The 25061-nt window shown below is 42.0% G+C and overlaps 1 protein-coding gene across 1 annotated transcript in view; it reads left to right on the top strand.

Moving 5' to 3' along the window:
- Window positions 1-2243: 2243 nt before the first annotated feature.
- The window catches only part of LOC120322842 (adhesion G-protein coupled receptor V1-like), a 91821-nt gene continuing 69003 nt past the window's right edge, over window positions 2244-25061 (top strand). The window contains exons 1-2 of the mRNA XM_039379172.1: window positions 2244-2343; window positions 3072-3150. Coding sequence (XP_039235106.1) covers window positions 2244-2343; window positions 3072-3150 — 179 coding nt within the window. The remainder of the gene's footprint in view (window positions 2344-3071; window positions 3151-25061) is intronic.

The following is a 25061-nucleotide window of genomic DNA, read 5'->3' as shown; positions in this document are numbered from 1 at the left end:
AGAAACATCAGCTGAGTTTTCTGAATGAGTGGCTTTAGCTTTGGCTTATTCTAAATCCGCGATCACGAACGGGGCCCTAAAAGACGAAGTGATCGGGGGGTTCCGTGCACACTGGGCACAGGGAGCAGGCTCCGGCCGCCCCCGAGCTGCTCCCGCCGGGGCCGCGCCAGGGCCGAGTGCCCGCCGTTCGCTCGGCGGCCCTGGGGCCTGGGCACCGGCCCCTGGTTTACCACCACCCGTGACAAAGGGAGCCCCCAGGGCTCCTCTGGGGCACTTCTCCGCCGGGATCGAGCGCCAGCGCGGTGCGTGCCACGCGGGGAAATCGCCGTCGGGAGCAGACAGCTCACAGCGGGGCTCCGCCGAGGAGGGGATCGCTTCTCCATCCTTCGGCTTTTCCCTCGCTCAGGGTTTCCGTCGCGGCTGTAAACCCGGGTCCCGAGGCAGACGGGAACAGCCCGCCGTGAGCGCCGGGAGCTGCGGCAGAGAGGGTGACGGAGGTGGGAGGGCCAGAAGCAGGGCAGGGAGCGCTCGAGAAGGTGCGTCCCGGCCCTCCCCGTCCGTTTTTCCTTCTCTCGTCTATCTGTCCCGCCCGAAATCAGGGAGAACGAAGCTGGCGTTGCCTCTTCAAGGCGGCTTCGTGTTACGGTTGTGCTTTCGTATGGGGATGGGGACACGCGTAGGACAGAGAGTGGGCCGTGGGGTGAACTCCGGCACACCCCATTTCCACGCGTGGCAATGCCGGCGCGGGCCAGTCGCTGTCCAGGGCTCGCCCGATGCGATGGCCGGGACGGGTGCTCTGCCCGAGGCACTGCGCGGGGTCGCGGCCCCGGCGATGTCCAGGGAAGCCGCGCCCGACAAACCAGGCGCTTTCCCCGCGGTGGCGGGGGTTTGGCAGCTCCCTGCAGGTGAGGAGCGCAGATGCGCCGTCTGCAGCTGCCTGACCAGGGATGTGGATTTCCAGAGTGTCGCGACAGGTGACAAACAGCGCTGGAACCCAGGCTGCGCTGTCGATATGTCCCTTGCTCACCCGCCCACCCGGGGAGGGGGGCTCAGGGAGGCAAAACACATCGGCGGGGCCCACTGAGCTGCCAATCAGAACTAACCAGCCAAGTAGCTGTCCCTAATTCCCCCAGCCCGTTTCCACAGCGGGAGAGACCGATACGGAGATGCCCACGGCGAGGCGGACGAGCAGCTCTCCGCGGGCAGTCTCTGCTCCTCGGCATGAGAAAAACAGCCAGAGCACTTTACACCGTTCGGAAAACCTTCGAGCCCCTTCCGTGCCACCCTGCTCTGTCCTGTTTGTTTGCCCGTTGGCTATTCCATGCCGAACTGGCACGTATGACCTTTCCAGCACAACTCCCGTCTTGTTTTCGACGTTTTTTATCAGCCGATTCAACTTGAAAATGGTTATCATTTAGCAGAAAAACAAACACAAAAGCACATTTTTGTAAGCAAAACGTTAATGATTGGAAGAATTGCACCAATTTCAGCTTGACAGTGTGTGATTAATCCTCCGGGTCAGGTACTTATATTTTTAGTCATTAAGTTCATCGGCCTTTGATATGCAGAACTGTTTCTAGCCTAATAGGCTATCGACCCAGCCGCTGTGTACTTTGACTCCTTGCGCAGCGCGGACCCCGGCCCGCAGCGGGCACAGCCGGCGGCCCCGCGGGATGCCCGGCCGGGTGGGGCCCGTCCTCAAGGAGGCGGTCAGGGTTACCCGTGGAAGCGGCGGGAGCCACCTCTGTCCTCGCAGAATGCCCACGCGCGGGGGCAGGACGAGCCACGGGTGGGGACACGCGTGGGGCTGCGTGTCTGCGCTCCCCTCCAGTGCTGCCGCGGGGTGCGGGGGAGGGGGCAGGAGGAAATTGGATACACGATATTTGCGTTGCGGGTCACTTTAATCCTTCCCATTGAAACATCCTCTTTTATTGCACAATAATAGGAAATAATAACTCAGGGCTCCTAATTGTTTGCTTTCGCTGAAAAGGACCTTCCTCTGGTCATGTCGGATAAATGAAAGATTTGCCGCTCAGTTTAGTGGACAACGTGAAATTTTAGTAGGCCTCGAGGAAATCTGCTATTAGATGTTTTCTCAGAGGACAAAAAAAAAAATCAGACACACAAAAAATCTCTGCATGGGTATTATTGTGTTTTAACTACATATATAAACAACAGGTTAGTTTTTAAAGACTTAACACATGAGAAAGTTTCAAGACAGAAAGAGCTGAAAGCCTGAAAACATGAACAGCATGTCAGAGCATGCTGATCTGATTCAGATCAACTTCCTATTAATGTTTGGTGGTGCTTTGGGCTCAGAAAGGACAGAAAGATTGCGTCCAGGTCTGTGGGTGACAACAACTGCTTACCAAAAAAATTTTGCTGGCTGTGGAGTCTCTGTCTTATTCTGAATCATGAACTTTATTGGCTGCAGGCCTCCTGAGCATAGGAGGTTTGCTTTCTTCCTATTTATTCACAACAGGAAATCAATGTGTATTTCTAAAGTATTTCAGGTGGTGCATCCCAAGGCCAAAAAAAACTTGACACAATTGTGAAAAAGCCTCATCAAGTTAACTTAAGTGTCTCCATTTCTCAACTCCATTGTTTGAGAGCTATTGACAAGTGACTACTAAACCCGGGGAGTCTCAAGCACATCCAGACTGTGTTACTTTGGTCACTTGGAGTTATACCAGCAAATTATTATTTGGTGGAGTCTTTCAATTGAGTTGGTGACTTGTGAATTTTCCCCTGAATGTTAGATACCCACCCATGCCATAAAGACATAATCTCTAACGGGACTAATTGAGATGTTGATTTTTTTCCTACTAGATAACCCATCTATGTCATTAAGCCTTAATAATAAATAGAACTAAAAGTTTCGTTTGGATTTGGGTTTTTTGGTTGTAGTTTTTTTGCTTCTGTTTAGTTTGTTGTTGTTGTGTTGTGATTTTTTTCATGTAGAAAAAAAGGGCCTGACAATTAACAGTCAGAGTGGCTGGGCTTGTGCTTGTTCTACAATTGTGGTAGTGACTTTTTCAGTTTCTTTATTAATTCATTTTCCTTTCCTGAAGGTATTGTTCAAGATGTCAAAAATGCTAGTACAATTCTGGGAAACAGATACTCCAGTTTGTTCACTCTCCAGTCAGCTTGGTAGAAGCAAATTAGTGTAAGGATATGTATTAATGACTGACAATGTATGTGCTGACTTTGTAGAAGACAATTGTTGCGATGGGTATGTGTGCATGCATGTGGGATAGACATTTTCAAGTAGCTGTTTAAAGGAACAGATTAGATCGAGGGTTTTGTCTGGGTACATTTCAGTGAAAACGAAATCAAAGTCAAAACTAATTGCTCTGGTGGCCTGTAGGAGCGAATTGGTGCTCACAGTCAGCTAGAAAGACTAATGCTAAAGACAAATTGAACTTTGCATTTGTTGGTACAGTTCAGGCAAATGATTTGGGATAAACGATTGAATGGGCATGGAAAATGAGCTGCCATCTCATCAGCCTCAGGGAAGGGGCCATTTCCAGGAGACCTAATTCAATCAAGCTTATTTAAGGACTAAAAATCCCATCTGACAGACACATAGACCTCAACACTTTTAACATGATTTTAGCAGGCTGAGTTGTAGTCAGCCAGGAGCCCAGACTATGACCTGCTAAAATTTATCAGATTATCTCAGTAGACTTTTAGTAGGTCTTGCTTTTGAAAAGAGAGTGCCTGACTGAACTAAATCTACTGAAAAAAAGGGATCTTTTTCTCTTGTCTAGACAAGGCCTTCATGGTTTTCCTGCATGTCAGTCCGTGCCATTGCTTTGAAGACGTGTGTGAAGAAACTTCTTATTGATCCTTTCCTATGCTGTTCTCTTTGGCAGTGGGACTTCCCGTGAGCATGGTGTGCCATTTTAAGAAGTATTCTGTCATTGTCTAGACAGGTATAAAAATTATATTTTTAGAATGACTTAGCAAACACTTTTAAACACCTTTTAGCATTTGACTTATCCTATTTATGCAAGGTTTCAAAACATGTTAGTCAAACCACATTAGCTAGTATCTTTAAAAGCCCAACTTTTTTCCTAGTCTAGATGTACTGAAAGAGAGTCCTTGTCCTGGGATATACCCATATGAGGGTACAGCCTTTTTAAAATGAGTCAGGACTGTCTGCTACCCTGCAGTTGTATCTCAATGACTTACTACATCTATCAGGATAAAAGTCACAGGTTAAAAGGGGAAGAAGTAACTTTGTTTTATACACATCAGTTCTTCCACTTCCTTCTCTAAGTAATAAGGAACACTCCTAGCCAGCCAAAACCCTAATCTAGCACACAGAGCTGATCAGAGAGTAGCTCAGACCTGTCATAGTCCCAGGGTATAGAAGAACCCACTTCTGAAAAAGGATGGACTAGTGGCTGAGATTACTTTCCAGGGACTTGTCCTCCCAGTTGTCACCTTTGGTTCTTCCAGGGGAACTCTTTCCAAACCTACCTTGAATGAAAATAGCCCAAGTTACTGTAAGCAGTTTAGAGATGGTAACCCTTTTTCAGAAAAGGTCTGCACTAATTTGGTTCAGTTTGGCTGGTGGGTGTTGAATCACTGCCAGCACATCAGAGAAAGTTTTGCTCATTGAGGGAGTTTATTTGGTTGGTTCTGGGCTCTATGGCTAGTAAGACACCAGATTAAATTTGGCTCCGAGCATGTCAGTGCCAGTTAGATGTGGGCAGGAACTGCGAATGAGTTGCTCTGTTCGCTGAAAACAAACACAGAGCTGTATAACTCGGGGTGAGAACAGCCAAGGGAGCTGTGCTGTAGTAGATGAGGCTTCAGGGTCTCAGAGGCAAAAAGAGCAGGATGGGACAGTGGCTCTGCAGCTCCATGGCATCCTGATGCAGGAGCAAAACAGGAATTTTTTCTGAAGTTTGTCAAATGACAGAGACAGATTTGGCAAATGATTGTTTGGGGTAAAGGGCAGAAATGGCTCTGGCTGTTTGGCAGGGACCAGATTGAAGTTTTCCACCCAAGTAAGATTTTGGGATAACGTAGTGCCCAGCACAACCCGTAGGAGATGGATGAGGTCTACCCTGCAGAGCTAAGCCCATTTTTCTAGCTTTGGCCCTGGAGACTCACACAGACAGCATTGACTCAATCACCAGTAACGTGTTTGGTACAATGTTGTCCCTTGGTGCAATACCCCCTGCAATTTTATGAGCATTTTACCCCAAGTGAAGCATCCTAATTTGATTCAGTGGAATAGCAGCGATACTGGCAGCAGCAGAGATGGCAGGCCTTGGCAGGCTCTGCTACCTGATCTCACCTCAGTGAGCAGGCAGGTGATATACAGCACTTCCCCGAAATCATACCTCTTTATCGTAACTCTTTGGGGAGGATTGAACCCCATCAGTTCACTAGTTGCTCTTGAAGATCTCAGTCAGCACTGCATGCAGGTAGTGTTCATGTTGTTCACAGTTTCCCATACTGTGATACAAGAAGAGAATGCTGACACTGCAATAGCTGAATAAAAGACACCCATTTTCTGCCAATGCTACTCTCATAATGAATATTGTTCATGCTTGGTGCTGGTTTGCTCCACCAGCTACCCCTACCCCCCAACCTTTGGGAGTGTCTGGGCAGTCAGGGTATACGCACAGAAAGTGCAGGTGGTGAATATCAGCACGTATTAGAATATATTTATGCCTTAATTAAAAAAAACGTACACTGTGAAGTCACTGATTTACCTATTAACATACTACAGTTTTTCCTCCCTTTTTAACCATTGCCTGATATTTTTGCTGTAACAAAACATATGCTGTCTGCAGATAGAAACAAATGTTTTTTTCTAGAAAAGAGAATTTTAGTATAGATGCCTGTGGGTGACACAACACCAAAACATCTCTGAATGTAGTGGGCAATGGGATGCAACAAGCCGGCTTCAGTATTTTTTTTCAGACAGCAGAAGTTCCCTGTGCCTCAGGTAATAAATATCTTACACTCATGGTTGTGGTGATCGGTTTATATTGATTCATTATCAACTATTCAAAAATGAAATTGCCGTGTCGTAGTATAGCCCTTGGAAGAGTTTTCTTGACAAAATTATTTTCTGTTATTTTGTGTTTTTTTTTCAAAGATGATACTTCTGCCTCATTACTGTCTCCTGAACTATCAATCGCATGGTTTGTTAACACGACCTGTACAATCTTATTTCCTATATATATAAGGATCTAGCATCTAGCAATGCCAACTGCAGCACACACAACGATACTGTAAAATGTATATAGAGTATTAAGTTATTTGTTGGTTGCACCAGAACAAATGTAGGATAAATAATGCCTTAAATAACAAATGTATTAAGGCCTTATTTTCCTTAGTTGCTTACGGAATCTGCATTACTACATACTTTCCATTATTTGCAAATTACACCAGACAGATTGAATAAATGCTTTAAAATGGGTTCTGAACACTGGTTTAGTAGCACAGAGGAAGTGGTTTCTTAGACAACTGCTACCCACATATTGATTTAATAATAGAGAGGTGGAGGGGCGAAGATGAATATGTTGATGTACTGAGCTGTTGATTGTTTAATTGAGAGTAAAATTTTTAGCTTCACTAGTCAATTACCTGATCTCATTAAGTTCTTAAAAATCGCTAAAATACCATTCTGGCTGAAGCAGCTGCACTTTGCTACTATATTGTCTAAAGCATTAGGAAAATCATTTGCTAATGGTGATTTACAAGTGTAAACATATGATATTTTTAGCATCCGAATAAGCTTTCTCCATGTGAGAGATCTTGAATGACTATCATGCACCAGGTATGCAAAGGCAAAGATGGATATGAAATGTGTTTTTATGTTTGCTTAAATGAACCTTAAACTTTCTGAGTATTATATTCAAACCTTATCAACAGAGTGGAAAATGGAAGCAGAAAATCACAACTTTTAGACATTAGAGATGTTTCAAATATAAACTCAAGAAGTTATTCAGTGCCTAGCACAGAACAGAGGTTGTTTTAAGGATAAATGTAAACTAAGACAGCATTTGACATCCCTGTGGAGGTAGAAGCTCCATGCTGTGAAGATGCTGAAGACACCAACATAGCTGCATAAGGTGATGATGCCCTGAAGGCTCCAGAGCAGCAAGGACAACTTGTCCTATACCTCGCCTTGTTATTTTGGAAATTGCTGATAAAGGGCTTTGCATGGCACCTCCCAGATTCTATATGCCATAGTGCGTGCAGTACTGACATAAGCACTGATAGTAATCAGTGGCATTTTGTTTATTTCCAAACATCACAGGAACACATTCTTTCAGGTTAACACATTTTCTTTTTGCAGGATGACTGTCCCAGAAAAGGTAGATGATCGATCAGCGTTTATTCAGTAATACAAGAAGCCCTTTCCAAAACCTATGTGGCAAGGGCTCTGGTTCCCTATGTACCTCGTTTGGTTTTTAGATCAGTTCATAGAAAGACAGCTAGTTTTTATGCAGAAGAAGGAGTCTGGGGTGAATTTCTTCACTCTTGCAATGTGCAAGCAGTGTGACTTTAGTCACAAAAACTTGATGAACTCTCAGAAAGGAGCTAGTCATGTTTTTCTCTCAGTGTAAAGATGCAACGAGAGGTTGTGAACAAGTTCCACAATGAGAGATGAAGGAAGAACTGGGATTTTTCCCCTTCACAAAGAGTTAATTATAGATATTAGTAGCTGAGAAATAATTTAGAAGAAATTCAGTAACACCAGGTCTTCCCAGTTTTTGGGATCATTCCCACTGATGTCTGTTTCTGATTTTGTGCCAATCCATGTACCACTTACAATCTCTTTGGAGTCAAAAATCACTGTCAAAATATGAAGAAGGGACAAAAGCACATAGCACTGATAAAGAAATGTGCCAGTTCCCCAACCTTACAGCACATGCATTCAAACTTCTCGGGAAATATAATTACTATCTTCCAGTAGTTATCTATTATTACTTGAAGTCCCAATACATCAGTGGCTCCCAAACTACCTGGAAGCTTGTTACTTAGGTTTTTAGGTATCTGAATTGAAGTGCAAAGTGAAAAGCAAATGGAACTGCTGGTGTTGCATTTTGATGTTATGTAAATTGGTAGCTGGATTCTGCACAAGGCATTGATATTAATAGATCAACCCAAACCTGAGGGCATTCACAGGGATTCTTTCTTAATGTTATGGTAAGTGTCAGAAGATATTTTATGTTGTAACACAAACAGTGGCATGAAAAAAACAATAAGATAACATTGATTTAGGTCTTTCAGACTGCAAAACTACTCAGGGTCTGGGGTTTGGGTTTGTTTTCTGGTTTTTTTGACTGGCTATTGTAATTTAAGGGTGTGGGGAGGGGGATATTTTGGCTCTGCACTCTCCTGAGTTGACTGTGGAATTGGGCAGAACGAGTAGGAGCTGCGTAGAGCTACTCCACGACTCACTCATACTGTCAAGGCAGACAAGTTTGTTGTGCCAGTGTTATTGTGATCAACCTGTCGGTCCAAAATGGTGCTGCAGCCATTAAACATTTCTCAGGTTTAAATAGCACAGAGCCTATTTTGGAAGGGGTAAAGCCTACGTAACTTGGTTTACCATTGCAGTTTCTGGAATGATAGCAAATTCAGCTGTGATTTGTTTACAGGAACAATGAAACCATTTTAAACACTGATTCAAAGGCATTTCTTGGTGATAGCTGCTGTCAACAGTGAGTTGACTTCCTACTTGGTCAGTAGGCCAGGAGAGCCATCCTGCTGGAAATGAGAGCCTGGGAGGCTTTTCCCTGAGCAGAGCCCTGTATGACAGGAGGTCCTGCAGAGAGAAGCTCTGGGAATAGCCGGCTCGGGAAAGTGCCCAGGGCCAAATATTTGCAGAACTGTTCTGAACTATTGTTCTGCTTACGATATTTGTGGGTTTGAGATAAGAAAATGAGGAAACTGAATAAAAGTAACGATCCACCAAAAGAGTGAGTTGTATAAGCATATCACTTCTGTGGGCCAGACCTTGCTGCTGTTGGTAAACAATTTTGAGGTGTCTGACTGGCATTCAAGTTCATGCAGCTTCTTAGATGCCAAATCTTGTAACCTGCACCCTGAAGATTGCATGCTGATACACGATGATCCATTTCATAGAATCCTTTCCAAAACAGAATAGGAGAAGAATCAGGGTGTAATTTTCTTGAATATAATAAGTGTTTAATTCTGAAGTCCATCTTGTTAAGGTCTCCTTCGTTTGGATTTTTGTTGGTTGTTTGTTGTGGAGTTTTGTTTGTGTTTATTTGGATTTTTTTCTTCTGTGTTGGTTTTCAGTGATTTTTCATGTTCTTCGGAGTATGAAGAACTATTTTTCTGGTAGCGTGAGCTATACCAAATCCTGAAGGTTGCAATTAATGTTGATTTATGTGTCAGACTCAGCTAGGTTTGTCAGCCTAGGGAGATCTTTTTCCTAACAAATAAATCAACACATTTCCTGAAATGAAAGTGGCAGGCGATTACTTGTTTTGTGTCTTCCACTCCTTTTTTGGTTGAGTTGAGCTCATACCATCTTATACAGCATTGGATTGCATTTAAGTTTCCTAAAACACGTTCTCTAGAAAAGAAGCAATTACAGTGCAGTGCATTTTGAAACTACAAGAGTCCACATAGTATTTGACAATAAAACACGTTTCTCAAACTTCTGAATTCCAAGAATCAGCTAAAGCATAGTGCTGGAAATATAATGTATAATGCATGAAGATATTTCAGTGATTCATGAGAATTTGTCTCATTCTATTTCTAGATATGAGTGGCTCATTAACTAGCTTTTAAATATGTATACCTTTAAAAGCAGAATTTCCTCTTGCCCACTAAGATCAGTAATATATGATACAAAAACACTGAAATGTTTTACTTTATCTCAGCAGTAATTTCTTGTCCAATTAGGTACATCTTATTCCCAAGATAATAAATTTTCTGAAAAACCTTTTTGTATGATCATTCACAAATATTAAGGCTTTTAATAGTTATATCATCCAATGCTTATATTGCCTAGCCAACATTTACTGTGAATCTATTAATGCCCTGCTTTTAATTCCTAATGATACTAAAATTAAATTAGCTATGTACTCTCTTACAACTTCTGTCTCCTGATCTGGAAGATTGTTTATACAAGCAATCAGGGAAGTTAGCTGCTCACTGGCAGGGCAAGTGTCTGCAAATAGCCTCTGCAATAACATATTAGCCACTGCAAATGGAGAAATATGAATTAAGCATATAGATATTGCACTTGTTTCCCTTGTGCCTCCCCCCTTTCCTTGACATGTTTACACATTTGTAATGTCAGAAAGAGCTCTGAATGTTGAGCATTAATTAGATGTGGGAACTGGAGCATAAAATAACATCTACATTTTATCCTTTTTAATCAAGGGGAAATGCTCTAATGTTGGATTTAGATTTAATGCAAAACTAAATATTTGACTCACAATATATTATGTCAGCAGATTAGCTGGTATTTATCACAGTTTTCAAAACTAGGGCTTTAATGCCTCATTTGGCATGATTTTGTCAGCCCCTGGCAGAAAGCTGATAAACTGTCCATTTATGCCATTACAGCTGCCTCTTGTAGCATTTGTGCTGCTATGGAGAGGGGTCAGCTTTTCCTTAAAACCTTTGGTTTTGATAATTTTATAACAGATTGATCTTTAAAGTTAATTTGGTTGTATTACAGTAGATAAATTTAAGACTATAAATCGGGTTTAGATAGTACAAAAATAGCTTAAATTGACTGAGTGGCCAAAAATTATCTAAATACCACATTCTTTTTGCCAAGGTAGCTGAAACTGGAGCTAAAACTACCCCTGGACTTCTATTTCTTCCCTAATTCTGAGTTTCTTCTTCATAGGGACATTTTTTTTTCTTTGCTTGGGCATTTTTAAAGATTTCCTTTTGTGCACAGGTAGAAAAGAAAAAAAATTTTTCCACAATAAAGGTCAAAACTGAAATGGACCAAATTATACTGTCTCTGTTGACCAGATAAGATGATTCTAGAGGATACTCTAGCTCTAAAACTCTCTCCAGGCATGTGCTTTTACCCACTTGGGATTGTCAGAGTGGACTACATGTTACCCTGCACCCCAGCTCTTACACAGAACGTGGATATGCCAGCATCAAGTACCCTGTGCTCAAAAGATCGGCATTGGGAATGTCATTATTCCTACTGACTTCTATTGTATTATTTACCATTTCCACTGGGAAGAGCTGATATACTCACAGGCCCAACCAGAGATGTGCTTGAGGTGGTTAAAGCCACCTACATTGCCTGAGATGGTTGAAGCCCAGGTATGAAATGGTTCCAACCATTTCTCCAGAACAGGACGAGTCCTCAAGTTATACAAATGCTATGCTACACTTTTCTTGTAAAGTCCAAATTATGTCATGTCTTGTTATAAATGCAACAGAATTATTTACCATTAATTTCTAATCCACCTCTGTCTTTCTTCTTGGTTTCAGAAATAGATCCTGTGTTGCTGTTCTGCTGACTGGGCCACAACGCTGCTGGGACAGCTGTGACAGCCTGAGGAATTAAAAACGAGACGGCGAGTCCTGTTTCTCCCACAGAACCTTCCATTTCATCAGAGTCTGCTTACAGAATGAGAGCTTTACTAGTTTTATCAAAGTCAGAAAAATAGTAATGGAAAGACACATGCAACACCAGCAGGAAGGGCTACTCAAACGTGCAGTGCTTGGTCCCTCACCCGCACTGGCAGGGAATGGCTTCCTGCAGGACTGGCTGAAGCTCTCTTGGGTAATTAGTGAATTAGTTGCAAAACAGCCTCTGTGTTCGGTGTAGTAACATCATTAGAAATATGAATTATGTGTCTGTTTAGGAAGACTGGCACATTTTTACAATTATCTAAACAAAATGAATTGCAGAATTTCAGGTCAAACCTGAACTTTGCCCTGTCTCCAGAAGTGCAAGGACAATTAAGTCACTGACTTGTAAAGAGCACAACTCATCCTGCCCATTTGCTTTCCTTTTTTTTTCCCTGTTGATACCACTGAAGCTGTTGTCAGCATATGCATGAATTAAGTGATCATTTACCTTTGGTGACTGGCTTTTGGTGGGGAAAGTATGTGGAAAGCCAGCTGCTCAGGATGTTTAAAGCAATGCTTTTCAATTTACAGGCATAAATTAATTTTTCCCCTACCAAAACATAAGGAAAAATAGTTCCAGCACTGAAATCTTACACTCTGTGGAGATGTCAAAACCTGAGGACACAACCTGTTTCAAGAAATTCAGGTGCCTCTTATCTCTGTTCCTGGATAGTTCTGTCCTAGCTGATAATGTTCAGCCACCACCAGCCCAAGGGTAAGATAATCCTTCCCTGTGACCAGTGGCAATTTCAGCAAACAGGGCTTTAGTTTCTGTCTCTGCTTTGGGAAGAGCAGAAGATGGGGTATTAAAACAATTTCCCCAGTAAGACCCACTAGAAGGTGGGAGGAGAGTCATGCATATTTGTGCATACTTGCAGTCCACCCACTCCTTCCTTCCCTGGGCCCACCCTTCCGCCTGCCACGCTGTCCCCAGGGGCACAAAGGCTCTGCCCTGGCTGGATGCTGTGGCAACGTTGGGGGGGGGTTCACAGTCTATCCTCCCTGGAGGGCCTAGAAGGAGGGGCAGAGATGCTCTGGGGGCTGAGAGCAGTCCTGCACTCCTCCTCCAGCTAGGAAATGGAGTTATCTGTTCAGTTAAAAGCAATGAAAAGATCTTCCCTCCTACCAACGCCAACTCATGTGGGATGTGTCTGACAAGTCTAGGTAGCTGCCTTGCTCCTGTGCTCAGGCCCAGCAATTGCAGCTGCAAATTCTTTAAAACAGCTCATGTTTCTCTGTCATTATCAAGGCAAAACTACCTTTTGGTGGTGGGTTGAACTCAGCACTTGTGCTAGTGTAGAGATTAAAATTCTCATGGGAACCTGCAGAGGTGGCATCAGCCTCTGGGTCCACTGGAACAGCACCTTTTGTTTGCTGACCTGGTGCAAAGGCAGCTCTTCTGTGCTCAGCAGTGCCAGTCAGCAGAGGCCTCAGAGCTTGTGAGATCAGCACTTTATTCACATGAAAGACCTGATGCCTTTGATTCAGTACTTCTGTCTTTCCAGGATGATGACACCAAAGCAAAGGTCTCTGTGATCTCACTGTCTCAGCAGCTTTCATGTGTGAGATTGGTACACAGAGAGTTACCCGTCTGGCATCTATTTACTCAGTGGAAAGGGAGCAAAAAGGCACAGACTGGCCCAGGGTCGCACAACAGAGGTGTCGCCAACTCTTTGCAGTGCATTGCCTATTACACCAAGTTTTTTCAGCCTCAGCTTTTGCCGTTGTGTGATAATCTGATCTTTCATTAAAAAACCAACCAACCAACCAAAAAGTCCAAAGACCCTGTAACATTGTCAAAGAGAAATTAGAAAATGTGCAGCTACAGGACCAGAAGAATCAGAATGCAAATAAGAACCTATGTGATGTGTAAAACAAAATGCTTTTCTCAATTTTCTGACTTTTCTGGGACAGGGGAACTCACAGTTTTAACACTGCTAATGGAAATGGTGAATGTTGTGCTTTGAAGTCCTCTAATATGCTGAAGATGCTCCTGTTCACATAAACAGTTCTCAGGGTTGCCCTGGCCACAGCTTTAATGGGACAACGACGTGGGTAGAGACGTCCAAAAAAAAGCACAAACCCAAGGCAGAAAGAGTTCTACTAAGTCATCAAATTTAGTCTTTTTTTCTCTCAAACATCTTGGTATCCTTATATATATATGTATATATCACTGGAGGGGTAAAAGAAACTGCACTAAACTTACACAGCTTCTTTTTTGACTTCTTGTCCCCTTACATTTCCCACACAACTCCTACTACTGGTTGCATATTTATTAGCTGATGGACCAGCGTGGTGGCTGGCTGGTGTTATTACGTAACTGCTGCTTAGATGGAACAAGTGCAGTACCAAAACCTAAATCTCTATGAACTGACCTAAGAGGGCAAACCAGAAAATTAAATACCCTGACTAAGATGAGATTTTCGAAAGTATTTGGTGTTGGCCTTTCTGCATCCACTGAATTTCAGAAAAAAATCCTTCCCTGCCTATGTGGTGGACAAAGCCATCCTGGCCTGCTCCTGAAGATTTGACTGTCAGGGATGTCGTATCCCTGTTATAACACAGCTCAGTCTTCCAGTCAGGAAACCAAAAGAAGAGACATTCTTAGAGTAAGGTTTAGAATTAAATTATAAACATAGATTAAGGTTATAATCTCAGGTATATTTAGAAAGAGTAAAGGATTGGTCATCAGGCTGTTTTACAGATTTCAATTTAAAAAGCACTCAGGTTTGTTCAAACTTTAAGCCAATGTGTTTAATGCAGAAAAGTTATTTTTTACTTTGCTTCTTTAATTAAACACCAAGAGAAACTGTTCTCCACATGCTTTGATCTCGTAAATGCTTACTGTTTATCCAGGCAGCTGGAAGAATGAAGAAACAGATATGATTATGTCCTTACCATTTGTAGTGGGTCTCTGTGGCTGGGTTTTGGTAGTGGGGCGGAGGCTGCAGGAGTGGCTTCTGTTAAAAGCTGCTAGAAGCTTCCCCTGTCCTGTGGAGCCAATGCCAGCCAGCTCCAGGATGGGCTTCATGCTGCTGGCCAAGGCTGGGCCAATTAGAAATGATAGTAACACCTCCGTGATAAAATATTTAAGAACAGAAAGTTATTGTGCAGATGAAAATTCCAGCAAGGGAAGAGGGGAGTGAGAAGATGTGAACAACAACATAGACACAAATGTCAGTGCAGAAGGAGGGGGAGGAGTGCTCCAGACACCGGAGCTGTGGCCCCTGCGGCCCGTGGTGCAGACCATGGTGGGGCAGCTGTGCCCCTGCAGCCCATGGAGGAACATTGGGGTGCAGAGACCCACCTGCAGCCCATGGAGGAGCCCATCCTGGAGCTGGTGGATGCATGAAGGAGACTGTGACCCCATGGGAGGCCCATGATGGAGCAGGGTCCTGCTGGGAAACTGCAGTCCTACCATGTTCTCTGGTAGGACTTGTGGCCCCTGTGTGGGACCCACGCCAGTACAGCTCATTCATGAAGGACTGCATCCCATGGAAGAGTGACCCACGGGACAGCAGTTTGGGAAGAACTGTTGCTTGAGGGATGGACTCAGACTGGAGAGGTCCATTAAGGACTGTCTCCTGTGGGAGGGACCCCGTGGGAGCAGGGGAAGGACTTCTCTCTCTGAGCAGTGCCAGAAACAACAACTGACCGTAACCCCCATTCCCCGTCCTCTTGCACTGCTGGAGGAGAAGAGGTAGAACTTGGAAGGAAGGAGGGGTGGGGGGAAGGTGTTTTTAAGATTATTTTACTTCTCACTCTTTTGCTCTGATCCTGTAAATCAGTAATAAATTTAATTTATTTGAGTCTGTTTTGCCCGTGATGGTGATCAGTAAGTGACCTCTCCCAGCTGTTATCTCAATTCATGAATCCTTTGTTGGTTTTTTTTTGTCTCTACTGTCAGGTTGCAGAGGGGAGTGAGAGAGAGGCTTTAGTGGGTACCTGGTGTCTGGCCAGGGTCAACCCGCTACAGCATCTTAGGCTGAAATAAATTGAATAAAACACATTGCTTTTTTTACATGGGAAACTCTAATATGGTTCTCTGATATGAAATAACGTACCTTAAAACACTGTAGATTGAAATATGCAGGTCTAATTTCTGCTGTATTTAATTTTTTTAAATATCAGATGCTACTAATCAGACATAGGATTAGGTGAATAACTATGCAAGGTGTGCAGAGTGATGGGAATTAGGATCTTTGTACTTGAAATTAGTTGTGTCTGATGTAAGAAACCAAAGTCTTCTCCTATCCTTGCCAGCCAGAGGAGAAATAAAGTGAATAAAATCAATATATGAATCAAAGAAATGTTCTACTAAAGTAAAAAAAAAACAACCCACCTTATTTTGAATACTGATATATCTAAACTAAAATTTGGGAAAAGCGATAAGCATTCTTTATTTCCATCCAATGTCAGACTCAAATAATCTTGTTCAGATGTGTTGGACAATGGGCTCAAATACTGGCTTGGAAGGGGAAAATTATATGGGGTTTAACCCATTATGTAACGTCAGAACGGCTAATTCTGTATTGATTTGAAATTAGAGAGGCATGACGACAGCACTTTGCAGTAACATGTGCAAGGTCAAAGTCATGTAGCCTAGAAAATAAAATTGCTAATTATTCAGTACGGGTGAAATACAAACATATTATAATCTCTTCATGTTCCACCACAGAGGAGGGAAAAGCTATTCCTTATAAATCATAATCTGAATTCTGCCTCAGGAAATGACAACCCTAGTACTCACCTACCACAAATAAAAATAAGAAACACCTGTTGTCTCTTTGTTCTTAATTTACTTCCTCTGGCCCAGTTTGATCCCTTGCCTTCCTTCTGGAGACTTTCTATGAGGAGCAGTGATTAGGTCCTTCTTGTCCTTTAGCTTCTCTGATGCAGTAAGTAGGTAAGTGTATGCAGTTGTAAGAGATTTTTTCACTTTGCTCTGTTTTGGTTCCTTTCCCTCCCCCCGCCTTGTTTGTTCTTGCTCTTTCTTAATTATCCAGCACGGTTGGTAGTTGCTGGAGGATACTTGCTTATGTGGACTTTTGGTCTGACCCAATATGGCCATTTGTATGTTCCCAAGTTAGTACTGTCTTACAAAATTATAAAGTCTAAACACCTGGGGAAATTCAGCTGCTTTGTATTTTTTATCATCTTGCTGTGACAGATATATTTCTCATGAGTTTCTGTTCTTTTTATGCCTGAGTCAAACAAAATCATAGACTCTCTGTAATTTTGGGGGCAGGAATATCAAAGCCCTATGTCCTCAGTCCTGTGACTGAATGTGTTTCAGCTGGTGACACATTGGCTTCTTCTCCTGTTCAAGGTAATGAAGTAAGAGGGGAAAGTTCTGTCTACTGTTCTTCATAACTTTTTGTACAATAATTCAGCATCAAATTTAAAATGAGTAATACTTCCTGTTATGATACAACTGGCTTAAGAAAAATGGAGTTAGCACGTATCTGTTTGTCCTGCCTGGAAAAAACCCACCTGATTCGGCTCTTTTCTTTTTTCAAAGAGAGCATTCACACATCCTAATGGTCATGTAAAAGTCTACACTATAATTGTGTATAACTATATACTCTCCAGACAACAAGAACAAAGGTGTCTATATGTGCTAAATATTGTTTCATTCAGGAAGTTATTCTTATGTGTATGTTTCCACAACTATTATCAGTAGGATTGAAGGGTAGCAGCAATATCCACAAGCTGTCTGATTTCCTTCCCACACTATCAAAGATTGAAGGAACAAAGATGAAAATGTTGGGGAAATGCCTGTAACTATGACATAAATTTCTTTCCAGGAAATGTTTTAGGAAGTTGCCTTTAATATATTGTTTATGGTTGGAGGAGGCACTCCTGCCTGAAAGACTTTGGTTATGTTGTATCTTCTAAGCATTTCCCAAGTCTGGCCTCAGGATGTCCTTCGGTAAGTTATGTCCTGCTCTTGGTTGTGGTAGTGGAAACGCAAAGCTCCTCCACTATTTCTAGGTTGTTTATTCTGAATTTGCACTAATTCATCTGAAATCAAGCTGTAGCAAATACCTGTAAACAGGCCAGTTCAACCAACTCTGGAAAGTTCAGAGGATAAAATCACATAGGAAATTATTGCTCTGACAGTGTTTATTTTATATTTTACTTTATAAAGTTCCATGATTAATACAGATTATTTATTATTGTGACTCCTCTCATGATGTTTGCTAATGTCTGTCCCAGGGGTATATGAAGCGGGAAGCTTAAAGAGAGAGAAGCTGGTAAATCTTATGGCACTGATGAGAGGTTGGAGCCTTTATTTCCACTCCTGTTCCTGTCTGGGAAAAGCCTTCCTAACATATGTCACAGTGGAAATCCATGCCCAGTGAATGGTTTCAAACATTTCTCAGCTCCCTTTTATGACCTTATTTTGTCTAAATGTCACAGGTCAGTGTCATGCGTGTCCTGGTATAGGAACTGAGAGCAAGCACTTGGCATGGCAGCTGGTTGGGAAAGGCTGTCTCGCACTAAAATTGGACATCCAGATGCTTCCTTGATTAAGATCTCCAGACTGGTGTTCCCCTGGAATCTGGGAAGTGATGAGGAACTGAATTGTTGTCTGCCAGGCCACAGGTTACCCTTCTCCTCCGAGGGACTTCTGTCCCATCCTTGTCACTGCTCCCACTCCGGGGCTTCTGCCAAGGCAGAACAAGAACACCTGCAGAGATGTGTGTCTGCTGTGAGCCCCTGTGAATGAGCCCTGTGTCACCAGAGCCCACAGATTTGTAGTGTTCCTGTCCTCTGCAACATCATCCTCACTGAAACACCTGATTCTTATGAGGCAACTTTCTGGGTCAATAAAACAGCATTTCTATTAGTGGTTAGAAATGTTTATGGAGAGTAAAATAAAAAAGTAAGCCCTTGCAAAGAATCAGCTAAACAACTAGTGAGACCAGATAATTAAGATAAAGTGAAGCAGGCAAGAGTGGCCACATTGGGGAAGGCCTGCCTGCTCATACCTGCAGCAAAGGGTCAATGCCGGGGAAATTAAATCTACCCCAAGTATTAGGGGAAGAAGCTGGATTACACACTTTTAAGTTTGAATGCTTCAGTTCTGCCCAAGTCTTTCTTGTACAGGATATTTTTTTTCCAAAAATGAGCAGTAGACATTGCCCAAAGTCTGGCTTATTTGGAGCTTGCTAGAGTTTGCACCTTTTATTTTAAATTAAGTATATGTTATAAATAACTGGGTTCTCAGCTGGAAATTTTTGAGAGTTGAAAACAGAATTTAGTACATTAAGATATTAAGATGACTTCTGCAAAAAAAGAAAAAAATACTTACAAGCACTACTATTGACACTTAAGACAAGTGAAAATGAGTCAGTATACACCAAATCTTACTTGATGGACCCAGTTGCTTTGTGCTCATCAGTTCTTGTTACCTCTCTGGTGCTACTTCAAAGGCCCATGTTAACTATGCAATCTTTATGGTTTCAAGGGCAGAAGCATCTTGTGCACTTGTAGAGGAGGCTATGAAGCCACAAGATAAAAATACTTAACAGCCAACTAGCAAGTGACTTTTGAACAGGTGAGATCTGAATATCCATTACTCCACAGCATGTGCCATCCTTCATGTCAATGCAAAGTGGTGGGAAGAAAAGCCAGAAGTGCAGGGCCAGAAACCATGCTAAATTTGGTTAATCTGATTTTTACCGCTCCATACAGAGCAGTAAAGCATTGCTTTCTCCATAAGGCTCAAAGGAACACTGGAGGTTGCAGTATATATTTTTGCATGGCTTCATACAGGCTCTGAAGCCACGACAGAGATTTTTGTACCCTTATGTAACATGTGTTTGTAAAACAGAATAAAATAAAATACTTCCCCCTCCTTCAATAGCATTATAGTTGTAGGTTTTTTTCCCAGCTAGGAGTGGTATAACTTAACAACAGGCACATGGGGCTATGCACACTCTCCTTGACTTGCCAGGGATGACAAAACAGTGGCTGCCTCCTGCATCTCATGACCAGCAAGGTCCTGTGCAGGATGCAGAGCCCTACCATGGACAGGACAGTGTAGAAACCAGCCAACACCCTTCACCCTCAAGATGTTAACCTGATGTTAAAATCTGCTCTGTTTGCATCTATGTCAAAATCCTATCTTGTGCCTTTCCTGGGTTGCCTGCCCTTGTTTATTCTCACCAGGCTTGCAGGGTGCAGCGCCCCACGGGCGTTAGTTCTGTGTGCTCTGCTGTTCTCTGCCTGTGCAGCCGACCAAGCACTGCTGTGGCTACGCAGCTGCTCATTTGCCTAACTTGCTAGTAAATGCTCAGGGGGCATTTCTTAATGTTCTGCATGTTGGTCACAATTGATTTATTAATTAACATAGGGGTGCGAATCCAGAATCAGTGGCTTTGTTTTTCTCTCTCTCTTCCACTAACTTGCTTTTTGCTTCAGGCAAATCATCCAAGCTTTGTCCACATCCTCAATCCTGTAAAATAGGAGTGATAATACCTACCAAGGAGCTGTTTGTGAGCCTTGCTGAGCTCTTTAGCATCCTCAGCAGGAGGCAGCATAAAAACATATGGCAAACATATTATTTCAAAACAACTCAGTTTTAAGTCATTGCAAAGACCTCCTGCTAGTCCAGCCGTAGCTCTCAATCCCCTCCTGATGGTACCACCACTGCATTAAGAACTTGCAGCCAAAATAGTTTTTCTGGCCCTTCTCTCCTCAGATATTGTTCCCACACACTTTGTGAAAATTCACACTAGTGAAAACTAACCACTTTATTTGTATTTTTTCAGGTTAATTTTCAGCAGAAGTTCCCTGATCTCACTGGCTAAATAGTTTCGTGACTGCTCATGCTCAGAAGAGCCACACTAAGAAAACTCATCTGAGCAGGGACAGGGCTGCCTCTTTCAGTCACGGCGTGCATTTGGGTTAGCTTAAATTTGCTGGAAAACCTAAGTTTCAGCAAAGCTTCTCCAGGCAATGGTAGGTAACCTCAGCAAGTCTTTTGAGGCACATAACCTCATAATGTTTGTCAACCATGCATCTTAATCTTCAGCACATGTAAAAAAATTGATGTGGGTTAGCTGAAATTCAGCGACCCACCACATTTAGGAAATTATGATTTATAGAAATCATACAGTCAGCTTTTTCCTGGCTGTCTGACTAGAAGTAGAAGGGAAGCGGGTCTAGCTCTGACACAGTTGTCTTTGTAGCCCTGCTTGAGCCATGGCCTTCCAGAGGAGAAGCAAGTTTGGTATCTCTGTCCTGTGCTCTGGGTAAGCTCGTTAAAAGCTAGGACTCAGCTGAGGTCTTCTGTAATCCCCAGGTGAATTGGAAGATAAATGAGCTATATAAGTTTGTGAAAGCCTCAGGCTTAAGTAACTTTTCTGGGACAGTGACAGACTTCACTTAACACCTTGGAGACATAGTAAAGTAAATTAAGTAGGGTATCAAGAATGTCTCACATAGTTTTCTATACTGTTGAGGACCCCACTCCCAGATAACAGGATAATAAGCTAAGTACTTGAGTCAGCATTCCTGGCTGTTAAAATAAAAGTCTAGCAATAGTGCCCATTGTACAAAGTGGTATTTCTATCATAAAAGATGGGAAAAGCATTAAATTGTCTTTTTTATTATTGAAGTATTTTTCTGAATTACTTTTGCTTGTTTAAAAGTGTATACATCCCAAAAGCGATGGGTGACCTGCATCATAAAGCAGTGCATCATTAAACATATGTAAATGCAGAGAAGAGGTTTAAACAAATGCTAAGAGGTTTCTGAAAATGAAATTGATAAAATGGGTTTAATAACTAAGTGTCCTAATCCAGAAAAAAGGTTAATAAGCATTCCCTCGTGAAGTAAGAGAGAGTGGTAAAGGGTTTTTGTTCCAAGAATTGTGTACCCTTTAGGTGCCTGTTTGTGTGATGTTCACTAGCTTTTCTTCAGCATAGAGCTCTGAACACAACTGCCTACAATAATGGGAGCTGGAAAGAAACAGTCCCAGGTCTGATTTAAAAAAACTGCTGCAGATGCTGTTCCTGCTAAAACAGGTCCTGGGTAGTGATGGTTGTTTTCTCATAGTTAAGAGTGTCCATTAGTGTGCATAATGAACAGCTAAAGGCATTCAATTACCGCTGTTGAGGGCCTAACCTTCTGTGACGGACTAATGTGGTGCTTAACCAAGAATTAATTTACTTCAGGTTCTCTTCAAGTTTCAAAAAAAGAGGAAAAAAATACTAGAGGAAGACAGTTGGTAGCTTTTCACTGAAGTTTAAAGAAATTGCACTTGACTGATCAATGTCCATAGAACCCCAGAACTTTTCAAGCAGGCATTAGAAACAAACCCTGCCACTACTCTTAGCTTTACCACAGTAAGTCAGTGGTAACATTATCAAAGTCGAGAAGCTTAGGAAGCGTAGACAAATACATCAGTTTTGGAGTATGCTTTTCCACTGTGCTGAATAGTTCCCTAAACCCACTGGAATTACATGGTCCCAGATATCTAGCCTACTTCAAGGAAAAAGTTCAAAAATTGTCTTTTACTTTGCAGTTGTAAGGAGATCCTGCCATGTTTCCCAAACTACGTGAATCTTATTAAAATTTACTTCTATAATATTTTGTTCCATTTTCTGCACATGTCTGTTGGGAAGAAGGTACACACAACTCAAAGGTCATCTAAAAACTACCTTAGGAAAAGTTCAAGATTCTCTTGTTTCTTCAGGGTGACGTAATTAGGTTTTAGTCCTGAACGAAGATACTGGAGATCTGAGTTTTATCACAGTACTTCGCGTTATTCTTTTACTTTCTTGATGGTTTACCTCCTTGATTAGGAAATAGAATGTCTCCCCTGGGAGCCTCAGACAGAAAGTGCTCTGACAGAAAAATACACTGAATCCTGTAAATGGTAGTTTTTTGCACAGAAAAAAAATGTGTGGGGAGATGAATTGCTAGAGTAGCTCATTTTTATTTTTTTTTTAAACTTGTGCACAAGGCTTGTGCACAGGTTTTCAGGCCTTTTTTTTTTTTTAGCAGCTTATTCAGCTGTAAAGATTCGGGGTCGCTGTTTAATTAGCTGTTTAGTATTGTACACTTTGCATAATCACTTTGACTACACTTTGAAAAAAAGGAAGTTCAGTCTATCTGTTACTCAACTAAAACAACCTAAAAGGCGAATCATACTTTCCAATTTCATTGCAGTTAAGTTTTGAGGTAACTAATTCTTCTAGGCAAAGACACTGTGACTTCTGCCTGATCAGTTGTTATTACTTCAGTCTTGTGCATAGGCTTATCTTTTGGGTAGAATTTTCTGTAAGTGGAAGTCAATATATTCTAAGATACTGGGATGTGAGTAGTTTACTTGACTTGGGGGTGGTGGAAACAGTAAGCTGCTCTGTAGTGTTCAATATAAAAAGATCGAACTACAAACTGATACGTGAATACGTGTATGAGTTTTTCATGTCCAATATTTTTCTGTATATGTATACAAGTGTTTTTGTATTCAGGTACATAAAAACCTCTTTAAAATGTTTTGTACTGGTTGCTTTTCACACTACAGTAGGATCTAAGCACACTTGTCAGAGTTCTTATTCTATCATGCTAGAACAGAAAACGAATAATATTTTTCCAAAAAGCTTTAAATGCATACATAACTTTGTAACTGATAGCATAGCTAGCTTTATATTATCAGCATTTCTCCTGCATCCACAGGGGCACTGAAATGTGCAGTTAAGGTTAACAGGATAGATCTTATAGTCCATTCTGAAATCCTCTGTCAGATTATATTTGAAAGAAGAATCTTCATAACTACAAGTACTGACCAAAACCAGCTGGGGTGTGAAACAGGCATTTCCAAGAGCATCTTAGCAGACCTCTTCTCCTACTGTTCTTGCACCCAGATTCCCTCTCCATGTTCTCCTCTCCTCCACATCTCTCTTTGTCCTTCCACTTTCAGGCTCAGCTGGCACCTCCTGCCCAGCTCTTGCCTCCTCTCAGACAGACAGCAGGTGCTGGATTTGGGCCCAGCTGCCCTCTGCTTTCTCTCCGTAGGGTTTAGGGTTTAGGGTACTGACACTTGCTGCAGACATGGACTGAGGGGGGATGTAGGGATGGCACTGGGGTGCAAGCACTTCCAGGTAAGCGCTCGTAAAGTTTGCAGCAGTGTTCCTGAATTCCTGTTATGACTGTTGTCTATAGATATTGATGAAAAGCTCCTTTCATGACAAAGGCAGGAAGCTTTTAACATGAAAACAGTCAAACTGTTGTCACATTTCAAAGCAAATATGAAGCCTGGATAGAAACACAATATAAACATTCCCAGGAGAGCTTTTTGAGACTTTTTATGCAGAGCAAAGCTGGCACAGTATCCCATTTGCAACACTAAAAAATCAAATGGGTTTTTGTTTGCTGTTTTTACAATATTTAAGTGACATTTTATTTGTTTTAAGGATCAGTTGCTGACGCACAATATTTCTCCTCCACTGATTCACATCAGATGAGCACTCTTTCTGTAGTCACAAGTGGCAGGCTTGTTTTTGCAGTAGAAAAATCAATAATTAATTCATAGCCAAAATAAAGAACTCAAGCCCATTATGAGATTACCACCATGTGGAGATTTGCAGTTGTATTCATAGTAAAGGAGGAGGAGACTGAGAATGTTTGCTACTTGTAATTTGGTCTACTACCTATTTTTGTTTTTCCTGAGGTGCCTATCGCTGGGCTATCTAAGTAACAATAAGCTAGTCGCTGAAGTGTTATACTAAATATTGGTTTCAAGATAACTTAGTATAATGAAAATGAAACTTGTTTTGACAATGATAAAAATGTTTGTTTAATAATTTTTACTGTAATTCCCAAGTGAGCAAGCAGCCCTTGAGCTCATGAAGAAAAGTGATTTAATTATTTTTTTTATTCAAAAACAGCTTGCACCTGAAAAATACAAATCGCTATCTAACTGCTTAGATCAATTTATGTGCAAGACAAATCTCTCTAGGGGAGGGAGCGTACAAGAGCTCAGAATAAAATTAACAAGTGTATAAGACTCAATCAATTTTGAATTAGACTACAAATATTTCCATATTTGCCATATATTGTAAAAACAATGGAAATAGGCCAAAATTGATGAAAACTTGTGTATTTTACCATTTATTTTAAAACTTTTTACCTGTTGGTGCCACCATGGCAGTTACTATCTTGTAAATCATAAGAAGCCTGTAGTAATCCATAGCATTTGTTTCTTTGCCTAAGTGTGTGGCTAAGAGGCTATCAGAAAAATAATGGTTAGACCTGGTATTTTCTGCAGCCACTTACTGTGACAGCATAGTTATCAGCAATCACTGAACTGTGCTTCCATTTACCATTTCTTCAGACTCAAATCTGATTCTCCTCCTTCCTGCCTGGCGCGCGGATTACTGCTGGGGCTGGTGCTCCCTTGGTGTGGCTCTGCTCTAACCCAG

This window comes from Pipra filicauda, unplaced genomic scaffold, assembly GCF_003945595.2.
Source record: "Pipra filicauda isolate LSUMZ 115617 unplaced genomic scaffold, ASM394559v2 scaffold15_size4787011_pilon, whole genome shotgun sequence".
Taxonomy (NCBI): Eukaryota; Metazoa; Chordata; class Aves; order Passeriformes; family Pipridae; genus Pipra; species Pipra filicauda.
Note: the sequence above shows the minus strand (reverse complement) of the source record. Positions and strands in the feature narration are given on the sequence as shown.